Genomic DNA, 14,368 nt, shown 5'->3' on the forward strand with positions numbered 1-14,368 from the left:
TTATTTACAATAATACTAGCATTAGGAGTAACATTGCTGATAACAAAGTCACATCTGGCTTTCCAGATAAACCAACGTATAATAGCGAATGTGGTATTCCAAAATGTCAAATTTTGTGGATAGGGCTAAAACAGTAACTTAGACCATGCTCAGGCCTACGGCTACAGTTATGGCACTAAATCCCACTGGAGCAGGGGTGCCAAATTCCAACAGTATTTTTACCTTGATTATTCCCCTTAAACCACACGTGTACCACCCTAAAGAAGCAAGCAAAGCGTGAAAAACGACGACTGTGCAACAACCTTATGATACTAGAAGAGAAATCTTCCTCTCGAATCCCACTCTACTGAAACTGAAATTTGCCCAACCAAAAGAAAAGCTGCTCTCCGGAGAAAAACTGAGTCCAAAAAAAGAAAACAAACAAAATAACTAAACAATTTCTCACATCTCCATCTTTGTCTCTCTCTCTAAATCTAGTAAGTATTTCTCCTTCAATTTTCTAATGAGAAAATGTAGTAGAAAACCCTAGTTCTAAAATTTCATATATCTTCTTCTAAATCTAATTCATCAGTATTATAATCATTTATTGAATTTACCATTTCAAACTAAAGTAATTTATTAATTGTGTCGGGTTTTCTTGTTGTTTCTCCTGATTATGATTATGTAGAGGAAAATTGTGTTGAACTTCTGTGAATAGAGCAATGCCTTGGGATGGTAATGAAGTGATTGTATCGTCCGATTCTTCGGATGGTTGGGAGTCGGATACAGATGTTAAAGAAGTATCCAGTGATGTGAAACCAGCCGTCATACCTGCAGCAGTTATTGAGCTAGACAAAGAACTTACTCCTCAAGGTATATACGGGTGTTTAAGATTTTACTGCCTGTCTTTATCACTAATTGTCTAGGAAATGTTTCATTGTTTAATTATGAATTATGATGTTAGGAAAGACATGAGTTCGAGTGGGCAGGTGAGGATGTGTCCGTTTGGCACCAGAATTTGATTAATGTTTAAATCATAGTATGAAATTTGGTGTTACAAAATGCTTAAGGTTGGATTAAGTGGACTAGGTCAACTGGCAGATGCCATACCTGGCCATTTGCAACTATTGCATGGCATCTATCTGATGATCATTTGCCATCATTTTTAGGTTTGATGGCTACTTCAGTAGAGTGCCTATATAGTACTCGTATTTCCTAACACTGCCTTTAGATGGATAAGTTCAATATATGATAGCTAATGGGTAATGGTATGACTAATGGATATGTCGAAAATCTTAGCAAGGCGATGGGTGAAATCTTCTCATTGTAAATGGGTTGATGGTGGTTCTATGGGATGTTTACCGCATAGAAGTCTCTGTTCTTATGTTCTATCAGCTTTCTTTCTTGATAAAATGCCCATCGTCGAGATACTTCTAGTTTGCCCTCTAAGCCATACTGCTGTAAGCCTGATATATATTTTTGTAGCACAGAAAATGGCATGTCTGGAACAAGGTTAGAAATAGTTGAAGCTTGTATGTTATAGATATTGGTCAGCAGGTAACTAAATGAGTCGAAGCTGTTGTCTCAAATAATTCTCAAAAACCAACCTGGGGACTGGTAGGAAATGAATATTAGCACCACTGACTACAAGGCTGTTCTAATTTGTTTGATTTGGGTGAAGTTGGATGTTTTGTAGTTATAAATTCTGTAACATCATTTGTTTGATTTGGGTGAAGTTGGATGTTTTGTTGTTATAAATTCTGTAACATCTTTGCAAGTGTCTAACAATGAAGTTTTCTTGAGCCTGGAGTCTGGAAGAACTGCATTGTACAGTAAGGGAAATATCGGATATGATAAAAATGGAGTACACTCGGGCACTCTGTTTTATTAATTTCTTCATCTATGCACCACTCTATTATTCATCATCCCACATCTTACAATAATCCCATTTATTGCTATCACCACTCTGGACCTAAGTGATACAAGCTTTGCGATGCACCAGTGCTACCAAGTGTTTACATGCCTTTCAGTCAATAAGTGGAACGCTGGTTGACAGATAAACTACTTCAAATATATTCTTCGATAGTGACTAATCTAAGGTCATACATGTGAGCTGACGATGTAAGAAACGGTACTTGTAGATAACTCTACTTCCATGAGTTGTAAGTCAAAAACATGTGTACTATCTTCTCTCTTCTATTTTCAGAAACACGTTTAGTATCTCAAGGGAGCCTATAGAATTGTGGTTTTCAATCTGTGCCTCAGTTTTTTTTTCATTTTGATGTTACCGCTAAAAGCCTAACATATTTGTTACCTTAACCTGAACTTCATGTCATTACAATCCTGTAATTGTTCCGCTGAATACTGTGTAGATTATCTATCCATCTGCTTTGTTTTGTATTTCCATATTTCGGACCCAGTTTGTATTTGAAATTTAGCAGTTTGACTTTTCGGTTACTCAGTGCAACTGTTTGATTATTGTTTTCGAGTACAGTATGAAAATAAGTAGCAGTCTTGAATGGTTCGCTAATAGATTTGTACACTATACTCAATCCAATGCTGTACTCACTAGAAAGTTTTTATGCTAATCTGGTTGGTGTTACTGCAACCTGCAAATATTGTTACCTTGTAAAGTTTCTGCATTATATGTATTTAAAGTTGATAACAATTGATGCCTGAAGTCTTGTTTCTCTGTCCTGCAGTCTTTTAGCCCATATATCATGATATGGCGTTCCTATAGCTGCAGTTAGCATGTGTTAAATTTTGAACCGGGTTTTCCTTTTTCCTCCTAAGAATTTGTACCTGCGAATGAATGATGAATAAAGGTGTAAATGAATCGTGTTTTATATATTTTTCAAAGTCAGTAAAGTGTGCTTTTTGGTGCAGATATAATTAGCAGAAGAGCAGAAATGTATCAAGAATACATGAAGCAAATTCCTGTTCCTTCTCTACATGGGTCTGCAGTTCCATTCAACACATGGCAGGAACTAGCCAGATCACTGAAGTTGTTATACAAGCAACCCTTGCATTATCTGACTAATATCTGCTTAAAACAGTGGGATAAAGCAAGGATTGGCACTAACAATGAGTATCTACCTCTTGATGGAGTCATTCACCCTCGTAAAGCCGAAGCAACTATCTGGCTTATGGAAGAAGTCCACAGACTTGCTTCGTCTCATCATCATCTAGCTAACCTCTGGCTTTTAGACCCCATGCACCAGGCTTTTGTTGATCCTGTTTTCAAACAAATTTGAATCTGCAACTGTGTGTAGGCTTTCTGGTCAGATTTAAGCAGACATGGTTCTGATTTCATGTAATTGTGGATGTTGGTAGAAATATAATTTATTTTTAGTCTTTTTCCTCAGCAAAGCTGCTTAGTGCACAGCCTTAAAGGTCATTGTTCTTTCTAGCAGAAGAAATGGAAGAGATAAATTTTCAACTTTGTGTGAACCCCATTGTTGTCCTGATCCTACTCATGGAAATGCTAGTTTCTGCAAAGTTTTGGTGATCAAAACTCAAAGAAACCGGGTGGGTTCATAGATTTTGGATGATATGGTTGCCATCTTCTGCGAGGGTACAATGGAAGATGGAAGACCATGGGCAACCCACTAACATTGGTTTGATATGCTAGTTATTGCAATATTTAGCCTTCCCACATGAAACCTTGAAGAATTCAAAATCTATGATTCTCATTAATTGAAAAGAAATGTGAAATTTAAAGAACTGGAACAATAGATATTAACTGGGTAACACTGCTTTCACCCTAAAAGTTATGATTACAGGAAGAACAGAAACATGTTTCAGAGTTTAATATGCTAATCCATCTAATAATTTTGTTAATACTCCTCTTTCATTTTGTATTCTCGTTGTATTCTCGTCGTAAAATTGGTATTGATCTGGGAGAGTAGCTAATCCTTAGATGGTACTGCAGTAGAAGATCCAGCTGAAAGGACCTTGTGGATAGCTCTGATAGTATCTGGAGTTGTTCGGCAACAGCCACCTATAAGTGAAGCTCCAGCTTCACGCCATACATTCACGTAAGAGACAAAGTCTTCATTTGAAACCCCTGTGGACTCCTAAAGAACAAAAAGAACAAAAAAACTTCAGAAGTAGAAAACACGGAGATGTTTGCCAGACAGAAAGAATTCAATACATTCTTGTTTTATTTTATGCTTTAACAGTTAAATCTTCACCAGCACAAAGAGAAGATCAAATTTAGAATTCAGAGGCTAAAGAATGAAACTAATAAAAGGGAACTGGAGTGAGCTTACTACCCATTCCTTCCGATCAGCATCATACGTCTCTCCACTATTCGGATATATAAGTAATGGTTTTGATGTTACCTGTACAATTAGGTAGCAGTATAAGAAAATTTGTAGGACGAAAGAAAATAAACACCTGTTGTAGTACTTTTCAATTGAAGCACAGACACAAAGAGTCGTACCTTTTTCATGGATAAAATGAGTGCACTTATAAATCTAGGAGGGGTACAATTGATTCCAACAGCAACAACCTTCTTACATGAATTAGCAACCAAGGTACACTCAACCAAAGAATCTCCACTAACTACATTCACCCCATCCTTGGAATTGAAAGCAAACCAAGCTGGAATCTTTATGTCATCTTCATCAAGAAGCTCAGCAAAAGCCTGCAAGACACGAAAATAACTCACAGGTTAAGCCACTATAAACTCAAATAAACAGGGCCATAAAAGTTATTGCTGTCTAAAAGTTCTGGCGAACCATTAATACGGACGAACTTAGAAGCATAGTTTTACTGTCCATGTTTTGTGACATAATTGACAGCTTTATATATTGTAACACCAGGATACCTGAGCTTCTATCTTATTTGGAATAGTCTCGAATGCTATCAAGTCAGCACCAGCTTCTGCCAGTACCTGAACTCGTCTCCGATGAAATTCTTTCAAAGTTGCAAGTGTCACAGAATCACCATAGTTACCGCTGTAAGGTGACACAGCAAGAGAATAAAATACAAGGAACACAAATTGTTAATCCGGAATCTAATATGTTCTCTCCTTTTTCTGACAAGAAAAAAAGATTATGCTTGTGCAAATATCAATCTTAAAAAGGTAAGGAGTGCTATTTGAGAATCCGAAGAACACTATGTTAAACTTTTTTTCTAGTTCTTACTCATTCAACATGAAGTATATTTTTAGAGAATACTTGGGAGATTTGACGATAGTGGAAAGTAGAAAATGTAAAGAAGTTTTGCAAACTAAATAAATATAATCATATCACAGGGCCATTTAAAAAGTGATAAAGAGATAGCAGGTAGAACTCACTCATACTCAGACCCATCAGCTAAATAAGCTCCGTAGCTTCCAACAGAGGCTGCAACCAAGATTTTTCGCTTATTTAGAACCCTTCCATCCTCAATGCAAGAACCTTCTGAAGACCTCTCATAATACATATCCCGCGCCTCACATGCAATTGAGACACTTTTTGCAAGCAGTGCTTCACTTTCTTTTTCAGATAAACCTTTAGCCATAAAACCCTGAATTGTAGCCTGACTCAACACAAACAAACCATGATTCAACTCTAGGAAGGCTTTTAAAGACCATTGTAGGTTCTAGCATCATTTAAAAGAAAGGAAAAAGAAAAAAGGACATAGTCCTAGTTAGAACCTGATAAGATGCTGTGATCAGAATATCCGCACCTGCTTCAAGATAATCAAGATGTACCTGTATCATCAATCGATAGAGAAGAAGCATATATCAAGAACCCAATCAGGATCGTGCAAGTCCAACTAAGTACAAGAGATGAAGAAAAAAAAACAGACAACCAACAAAGCCATATGGTACAACCACTGCACTAGTAAAAAGGAGTAAAAAGTGTAAGAAATTATTTACAGTAGGATTCAGGAAAGGGTTAACTGTAAATGATCTCAACAATATATCAATTGCAAAACCATTAGGAAGAAACTGAGACTACTTGCTTATCCATCAATTAAAAATAACGCTAACTGGTTCTTTATTTTTAATAATACTAGACTAGATCTAAAGGTGATAACATCTATCTCCAAAAACCCACCTTCTTCATTTAACATATAGGATATGATTGAACTTTAACAAACAAACAAACAAAAAACAAGGTCTTTTATCGCATAGCTAACGTGCACGTTTGATTCCCAACACATTGGACATTATCATTTCATATTTTATAGCTTCAAATTACAGAATACACTGTAGTCACCGAATCTGAACATTTGTCTAAAAACCTGAAATTTAATCGAACGGATAAGTTGTTACCAAACTCTATTTTTCACCCAAGTATTAAGAACCAATCAAATAGAACAAATTTAACCCAAACCCAAACTCACAAATCAAAAAACAAAACCCCCCAAACTATGTTTTTCACTAATCGAATTCATTATCTGATTTGATGTAAATAACAAGCGATAAAATGAACAAAAGATTCAATATTAAGATCACAATGATGCATTGTAAACATAAAAAAAAAAAAAAAAAAAAAAAAAAAAAAAAAAAAAAAAAAAAAAAAGGAAAAAAAGAATTAAAATCAAGATAACGTACAGTTCGGATAAGATGAGGAGAACTGATGAGGCATTTTCCACTCCAGAGAGGATCATGCAAGTCAGCACCATGTCTCTCAAGCTCTGTTGCTAATCCACCATCTATCACAGCGTAACCCTTGGATTTTTTAAGGAATTCTTCCATCGAAAATGATGCGAAGTTTCCATTCCCATTAGTATGATGCATTTGGAAAAGTTTTGGATTGATTAGACTAATCAAATAAGAAGTTAATTAGGGTTAAACAGGTGATTATTTGGAGGCGATAGGTGTTATGAACTCGGAGAGAGTTTACCAAAAAAAACAGACAAAACTGTGAAGAGAAAAGCACAAAACGAACACATTTTCAATTGTTTCTTATAGTCGCATCGAGTGGGGTGTCACTTGTGTGGCATTTACCAATGTACCCCTTTGTGTACGGAACCCATAAAGCCCGCTGCTGGCACACAAATCCAGACGGTCTTAACCAAATGGGATTAGCTTCCTTGGCCAAGAACCTGACTCTCGTCCTTGAAGTTGTAATTCAAAAAAATAGATAACCTTTTTGGTCTAATCAACTGGGACTGGTCAGGAACCAGATTCTCATCTTTGAGGAGGTAGTCACTAGATGGTCTGGCACCGATAGTCAAGGGCAGAGCCGATGGGAGGTGCAAAAAGAGTTCCATCCTATATATTAGGGGGTGCAAAATGCCCTTGGGATGCCATCTTACACCTAAAAAATGCCAAAAAAAAAAAAAAAATCTAAGTGGGTAACTCGGTGTCTTGGTGATTTCGACGAGGCTTTTGTTATTTGTGATGAAAAATCATGGCTTGGCATATACCATAAAAAGGTGGATGGGGATTTGGAATTTTGAAGTCACCGTCGTATGAGCTAGGACTAGGAGACCCGGATCTAACCAGCTTATAATGACAGTTGTGTTTGTATGGGCACGAATTAAGTATGCAAAATGTTAAGGCATATAGCACGTGTGTTAAGTAACACACGTTTATCTTGTCAAACAAGTTTTTTGTTATTTAACTTGACGTATTACAATTGGTTTTACAAGATGCATATATATACAAAGTCTTCCTTGAACTACAAGGTAAGATAGTTTACAAAGCCATGTTTAGAATTGTAAGACCAGTTTCACGAATATGACGATGACGGCGTTCCACCAAACCGTTTTGTTCAGAAGTATGCGGACAAGAAAATCGATGAAAAATACCAAGTTGTTGAAGATGCGGAGTAAGTTTTCGATATTCAAGTGCATTATCGGATTGAAATTTTTTTATTTTGCGATTAAAAAGATTTTCAACGTTCTTTTGAAACAAAAAGAATATAGAAAAGACATCAGATTTCTGAGACATAGGAAACATCCAAGTAAAACGACTAAAAGCATCAATAAATATGACATAATATTTGTATCCTTCATTGGACAAAATATGAGAAGGTCCCCAAACATCAGAGAAAATTAAATCTAATGGATTCAACTAAGTAGCTTTACTGGAATGAAAAGGTAATTTATGACTCCTATGTTCATGACAAGATGAACAAAACTTAATAGTCTGACTAGAAACTGGAAGTGAAAACTGGGAAACAACTTTACGCACTGTGCGCATCATTGGATGTCCTAATCTAGAGTGCCAATCTTGTAAGGTAGCACGCTCCCCTATGTAGGCTTTAGAAGATTGAAACGAATCATCAAGTTGATAGAGACCACCCCTCCTACTGCCGCGAAGAAGAACCTTCCCGGTACATCGATCCTTCACAAGACAAAAAGTTGGATGAAATTCAAATAAGACATTATTGTCAGTAGTAAACCGAGAAACATACAATAGATTATGTGAAATTTGTGGTGCATGAAGAACATTACGAAGCTGCAACTTACGGTTGGGAGTTCCCAAAAAAGAGGATCCAACATTGGAAATTGGAATAGAAAAACCATTACCCATTTGAATGTGTTCAGGACCAGTATATTCGTTGGAAAATTGAAGATGAGAAAGATCATTTGTTATATGATCTGTAGCACCACTGTCAGGAGTCCACGGAGGAGTAGGTAATAAACCAGTTCGAGCAGCATAAGCACGAGGAGCATAGGTTGGTGGCTGACGTCGAGGAGGACGAAAACTACGATCGAAGCGATTCCAACAATCATTAGCTTCATGGTTCTTGCGACCACATAATTGGCAGGGTATCTTCACTTCTGAACGAGAGTTGGAAGTCTGAGATGGAGCTGGGTCGAGCAGGGAAGTCTGATGTTGGTGACGAGCTGGGCTGTTCAGAGAGAACGAATTCTGGGCTGAAGTTGCAATGGGTCGAGCAGGAGAACGTGAGTAGTTTGAAGCAGACGGACGAGCTGGGCTTGGTGCGGCGATATTGGCAACGGGCTGGGAGTTCAGTAACTTTCCTTGGTTTTCAATATGAAGTTCAAACTTAAGAAGATATGTGATAAAATCCTCTAGTTTCATGGCTCCCATGGAAGTTGTAAGAGAGGTAACAATAGCATCATATGCAGTATCTAAGCCAGCGAGGATGTAGTGACGTAACTCAGACTCAGTAACAACAGTATCAACAGCAGCGAGATTGTCAACAATGTTGCGAGCTCGATCAATGTAATCTCTCATAGAAAGAGATCCTTTGCGTAAAGCCCTAAGTTCACATTGCAGGTGATGAATGTGCGCATCTGATTTTGAAGCAAAAAGAGATTCAAGAGAAGACCAAACAACATGAGAACTTGTGAGACGATGAACTTGACGGAGAACAGCAGGAGTTAGCGAGGAGAAAATCCAGCCAAGAAGAATACGGTCTTGCTTCAGCCAAGGAGCGTACGCAGGATTCGGGTTGTCACTGTTGGGAAGAGTGGGAGACGGGCATGGATTGGCACCGGTAACAAAACTATCGAGCTCATAACCTTGGAGATATGGGAGAAACTGAGCACGCCATAAGGAGTAATTTGTGTCATCAAGTTTGACAGTGATAATGTGGTGAGGTTGTGAAAAAACAGATGAAGCCATCATTGATTGAGATGGGTTGATTATAGTTGAAACAACAGAAGATGTTGAGGCAGCGGAAGACATGAGGATCAACTAGGATGATACCAAGTTGAAATAGCTAGGGTTTTGAGTTAAACTTAAAACTAACAGAAGATAGAAGAGTTTAAGAAGAGAAGACTTAACAGAAAACTTGTTCTTTTGTTATTTAACTTGACGTATTACAATTGGTTTTACAAGATGCATATATATACAAAGTCTTCCTTAAACTACAAGGTAAGATAGTTTCCAAACCTAAACCAATTTCCTAAAATACAAAAGACTTGTTTGACAAGATAACCGTGTGTGCTATATGCCTTAACACAAAAGAGAAACAATTTCATTTCATGGAAACATGGAAATTAATAAAGTTTGTCCTTGTATTGGTGACGGTGTACAGTACGGGAAGGAAATCTAGTAGGAGAAATGTGTTTACCAAATTTAGACCAAAACCAAGAGGTAATGTGGTGGGTGGTGTTAGGTTTAATCTTTGATTTTCCCTTTCCGCAGTTTGACAGATTATTCTTAAACCCAATACCCATTGTTTTCATTGACTGATTTATATTTCCCTATTTGACAATTTTTAGTTAGTAATTCCTCTTTGTAAAGTTGGAAAAAAGACCATCAAAAGTTTCAAGTTTGCTATAATGAGATTTGACTGAGTTTAACAATTCACATAATAAAACATTGGTTGAATTTGACCAGCTCCAGTTTAAGCAACAAAAACAAACCTAGTCTGTCTCTCTTCCCTACAGGTGGAAGATCAAGAAATCACAAGTATGAAAAGAATACTACATAAAAGATCAACCAGCTAATGCACCGAACGCGTAATCTGCACTGCAACAGTATAAGCGGAACTTTTGTGAACATGAGTAAAGATCAAGTTTAGTTTATTCCTAGCTCAGGATAACTTAGGATATATTCATGTCAGTTTAATATACAAACTTACTTTAAAGTGCTCATTTACCAGCTGAGCACTTGGAAAAGATATACTCAGTTCCAGAAATGTCCTTACCTAACCGATCTGGTTCAGACCTAATGTAACTATCAAGACAGATGTTTGCGATTGCATTGCATGGGTTAATACTTAATACCAATAATAGAATAGAAATCGATAGACTTGGTCATGGAAGAGAGATTGAATAATAAAGTCTAACATATCATCTATTTATTTGTGCTGGATCAGCGGAGTGACAGAGGATGATCACTTAAGGTGTTAAGATTTAAAGTTTTGTTTTTAGTAGTGAGTGAAATCCACCAACCACCAAGAACAGTGTAACCTATTTTCAATGCATCACCTCAAGATACCATTATTTTTGGAAAAATCTTGGTTGGTGAGGTAGGGTGCGTACAAGTTCAATAACATATACTGTCCAACTACTTTTTAAACGAGGTGCACGCTAGGTTTAAGAGGCGCACGTGTTCACAAGATGCATTCTATCATGCTTGCTACATGAACTTGAACGAATCAAAACATACGTACTAGAAATGTTTAGCTAAATCAAAATTCGGCAAATGAACATGATGAGGTTCTGGACCTGGTGCAGGAAGGAACAACTATAGCTGGGGCAATGAGACCCTTGTCGTGCCTTCTACTATAAAGGAGTGTCGTGGATGCTTGATCTTTTTCTCACTTTCTTATTCGGTTTAGTATTTATATGTATAAAATACTTTTGAGCATGGCTAGCCACTTGACCTGGAGTTCTGGACTTCACAAAATCCCTCGATATACCCCTCCAGTCGCCTCGACCTCGTTCCGTAAGTCCCAACAGAAAATCCCTAGAAATTACAAAAATATAAATGTTAAGTAATTACTTAAAATACAAACTTTAATTAAAGTAATTAATAAAAGCTTTATATACTAGCAATCGAATAATATAACCTGTGCTCTTGTGCTGTCCAGGGAATCCCTATTTTTCTCTCCTTTGCTTTTGAAGTTGAAGTCGTTGTTCCACTCTGATTCGTTGACGACAAAACAAACTGATCCGCGTAGGATGAAGCAATGTCATGATCATCGACATCATCGAGATAGTTTGGTAACTCAACATGACCAGCTTCAATTTCCAACATGTCACGAACCAAAAGTTGATAATGTTGATGAACTTCCGATACACTCTTACCAGGAACTCTTTCAGCAATTCTAGAAAATCTATCTGGTGTTCCTTCTGTATATATTACTAATCCCGTTTCAAATAACTTGTCTTGCTCACGAGTCCATCTTGCTGCACCTTCCATGATGCTACTGTGATTTTTGAAATTTTAGGGTTTTGGTGGTAACTTAAGGATTTACTTATTCACCGTATATAGTGTATATAAACATATCTGAGTTATACAATTTATCCTAAACCTGAACTCTGGGAAGGCATCAATCACTCTGAGACGTCGGAATAAGCCAATTATCCGACTGGGTCTATGGTGATGGGCTCAAGGTCATGGACCCATGGGCCGGAGGCCATGACTCAAAAGTGATGGTTTTCATTCGAAACCTATTTTGAGGCATACTCATTTTTTTTTTGAGGCATACGCATCCATTATATTATCTAGGATGGGTTTATAAGGGGTGTCTAAAGGTAGTGTAATTACTTATGTATCCCTAAATAATTTCAATTTGTCATAATTCCCTTATCCTCAAAAACCTAAAATTAAAAATCAAAATAAACTTTAAACTTAAACATCTAGGACTCCAATTCAATAAAGAAATTAATCAAACAAAGGAAACACGAATCGAAGTGAGCGATGTTGGAATGCGAAATCCAAATCTCAATTGCTCTTAGATGTATTTTAGAATGTATGCGTAACAAACCCATCTTGTTTTTGATTGATTTTATTTTGTTTGATCGGTAGAATATGATTTCAAAGATGAAATTAGGGTTTTCAGAAGATCAGTTCGACTGATCTTGCAGTATCAATTTTGAGCCGAACTTAGTGTATGATTTAGAGAAACACTATGTTCGGCTAATGCGACTTTACAATATTTTCAGCCGAACCTCAATTTTCCAGCCGAACCCCAATTTTTCAAGCTGAACCTAGTGGATGATTCAGTTTCTGAGTGAAGTTCGGCTGATAACTTTTGAGCCGAACCTCTGTTTTTTTGAAATTATACCTAGGTTCGGCTGAACTTTTGAGCCGAACTTGTCAGCCGAACCTAGGTATAATTTCAAAAAAACAGAGGTTCGGTTCAAAAGTTATCAGCCGAACTGTTCATCTGGTCAGCAGATCTGGGTTTTAAAAATTCAATTTTTTGGCAGATTCAACCTATAAAAGGAAATTAAACCTCGATAGAAGTTTACCTTTGATTTGAATCACACATTTTGGTCACTTCTAATCACTAAAATCTCAAAAGTCAAAACCCAAGCTTTTTTTCTTCACTTCTTCTTATTCCTCTCAAAAATCCCAACTCTCTCACATAAATTTGATTTTTCTATTAATTCACCACTAATAATTTAATGTTTAATCAATCCTTAAAATTCATAATTAATCAATTCTAATCATAATCATTTACACTAATTATATAAGGGTAGTTATGCCATTATCAAAAATGGTGGATGAGGGGTGATGTTGTTTTTTATTTAGTGACCCTATTTTGGCATTATCTAGTATGCCTCAAAAAAATCTAGTATGCCTCAAAATAGGTTTCAATTTTCTTTCATTCGTCTTTCGATAACTTGGCGGTGGTCTCCATGTTGAATCATGATTTTGGGCATACATGAATCTTATTAGGCATACCTAATAAAGACAAAAAAAAGGATGTGAAATAACAAAATCAGAAGCCCCTTTAACCAACTTTTTTTTAATGGAAAATCTGCCCTTTTAGGGTTAGTGTTAATACTATTGATTAGTTAAAATAATTCTGATTAGTAATTACTGATTAGTTTTAAGATTATTTAGTTATAAATTTGTGTAGATGAAAATTTTTGAGTAAGAAAAAAAAAGTTAGATTTTTTTTGAGAAGGAGAAGGGGAAAATGAGAAAAAAGCTTGTATTTGATTCAATGAATGAGGAGGGTACACTTCTATCTTATGTTTAATCTCACTTTTGTAGCTTAAAATCATAAAAAGTTTGTGTTTTTCACTAAGGTTCGGCGAGTCTGGAATATGTTCGGCTTAATATATCAGCCGAACCCACCTGGATATTGACAACTAATGAACAGTTCGGCAAGCTGAAAGTGTTATTAATATATCAGCCGAACCAACTAGTTCGCCTTAATATATCAGCCGAACCCACCTGGATATTGACAACTAATGAACAGTTCGGCAAGCTGAAAGTGTTATCATTATTATGAGCCGAACCAACTAGTTCGGCTTGTTTAAAAATGTCATAATGAGCCGAACCTAATCATGTGTGATCTTGACGAAAAACTACGTGAGGTTCGGCTTATATTGAAAAAATTGTAAGCGCCGAACCTTTTGGTAGTACATGGTTCGGCTATTTACATAAGTATTATATAAGCCGAACCTCGTAAATGTGATAATTGTTGGGGTAAGAATTTTGTATTGGTTCGGCACATAATGTGAATATCGTAATAGCCGAACCTCGTAAATATGCTAGGTTCGGCACATATTATGATTATCGAATACGCCGAACCCCTATGCATCTCTATCTGTGACTAGGTTCGGCTTGAAATTTCATGCCGAACTGTTCATATACACTTACAGGAAGCTTTTGTGAAGAACAGTTCGGCTAAAAACGCAGCTCAATTTTGAGCCGAACCCAACACCGTAACCGTCATTTAATCGATGAAAAACAACAAATAGGAGATTGGGTTTGTAAAACTTACTTTCTTATCCTCATTTCCGGAGTTGGAGATGCAGTTGGTTCAATTTTCGGTTCAAT

At 36.7% G+C, this 14,368-nt stretch overlaps 3 protein-coding genes across 4 annotated transcripts; 1 reads left to right on the plus strand and 2 right to left on the minus strand.

Moving 5' to 3' along the window:
• The first annotated feature begins 267 nt into the window (after positions 1-267).
• On the plus strand, positions 268-3,348 carry LOC113357742 (protein RDM1-like). Its single transcript, XM_026601191.1, has 3 exons — positions 268-476; positions 668-852; positions 2,866-3,348. Exons 2-3 carry the CDS (start codon positions 702-704, stop codon positions 3,231-3,233), a joined length of 519 nt encoding a protein of 172 aa, XP_026456976.1. The 5' UTR covers positions 268-476; positions 668-701; the 3' UTR covers positions 3,234-3,348.
• Positions 3,349-3,648: 300 nt separating this feature from the next.
• LOC113357741 (homocysteine S-methyltransferase 2-like) lies at positions 3,649-6,852 on the minus strand. Of its 2 annotated transcripts, none has more exons than XM_026601190.1 (7): positions 6,530-6,852; positions 5,624-5,680; positions 5,282-5,505; positions 4,811-4,940; positions 4,424-4,627; positions 4,254-4,322; positions 3,649-4,055 (listed from the first exon to the last, which is right to left on the minus strand). In XM_026601190.1, the coding sequence occupies exons 1-7, from the start codon at positions 6,713-6,715 to the stop codon at positions 3,888-3,890; spliced, it is 1,038 nt and encodes a 345-aa protein (XP_026456975.1). In that variant the 5' UTR covers positions 6,716-6,852; the 3' UTR covers positions 3,649-3,887. The 2 variants fall into 2 exon arrangements, with proteins under 2 accessions (XP_026456975.1, XP_026456974.1); XM_026601189.1 differs by having other exon boundaries at positions 3,655-4,055; positions 4,251-4,322.
• Positions 6,853-11,130: 4,278 nt separating this feature from the next.
• Positions 11,131-11,770, minus strand: LOC113360160 (transcription factor SRM1-like). Its single transcript, XM_026603700.1, has 3 exons — positions 11,555-11,770; positions 11,418-11,515; positions 11,131-11,314 (listed from the first exon to the last, which is right to left on the minus strand). Exons 1-3 carry the CDS (start codon positions 11,768-11,770, stop codon positions 11,131-11,133), a joined length of 498 nt encoding a protein of 165 aa, XP_026459485.1.
• Between the last annotated feature and the right edge of the window lie 2,598 nt (positions 11,771-14,368).

This window comes from Papaver somniferum, chromosome 3 (assembly GCF_003573695.1).
Source record: "Papaver somniferum cultivar HN1 chromosome 3, ASM357369v1, whole genome shotgun sequence".
In the NCBI taxonomy this organism is placed as follows: Eukaryota; Viridiplantae; Streptophyta; class Magnoliopsida; order Ranunculales; family Papaveraceae; genus Papaver; species Papaver somniferum.

What these genes read in the sequence shown, in the direction of transcription:
- LOC113357742 (XM_026601191.1), top strand. Translation starts at nt 702, where the DNA reads ATGCCTTGGGATGGTAATGAAGTGATTGTATCGTCCGATTCTTCGGAT. An exon ending in CAAAGAACTTACTCCTCAAG is followed by an intron (nt 853 to 2,865) that starts GTATATACGGGT and finishes TTTTTGGTGCAG; the next exon opens with ATATAATTAGCAGAAGAGCA.
- LOC113360160 (XM_026603700.1), bottom strand. Translation starts at nt 11,770, where the DNA reads ATGGAAGGTGCAGCAAGATGGACTCGTGAGCAAGACAAGTTATTTGAA. An exon ending in TACCAAACTATCTCGATGAT is followed by an intron (nt 11,516 to 11,554) that starts GTCGATGATCAT and finishes TACGCGGATCAG; the next exon opens with TTTGTTTTGTCGTCAACGAA. An exon ending in TGGACAGCACAAGAGCACAG is followed by an intron (nt 11,315 to 11,417) that starts GTTATATTATTC and finishes TGTAATTTCTAG; the next exon opens with GGATTTTCTGTTGGGACTTA.
- LOC113357741 (XM_026601189.1), bottom strand. Translation starts at nt 6,715, where the DNA reads ATGCATCATACTAATGGGAATGGAAACTTCGCATCATTTTCGATGGAA. An exon ending in CTCCTCATCTTATCCGAACT is followed by an intron (nt 5,681 to 6,529) that starts GTACGTTATCTT and finishes TTGATGATACAG; the next exon opens with GTACATCTTGATTATCTTGA. An exon ending in TGATCACAGCATCTTATCAG is followed by an intron (nt 5,506 to 5,623) that starts GTTCTAACTAGG and finishes GTGTTGAGTCAG; the next exon opens with GCTACAATTCAGGGTTTTAT.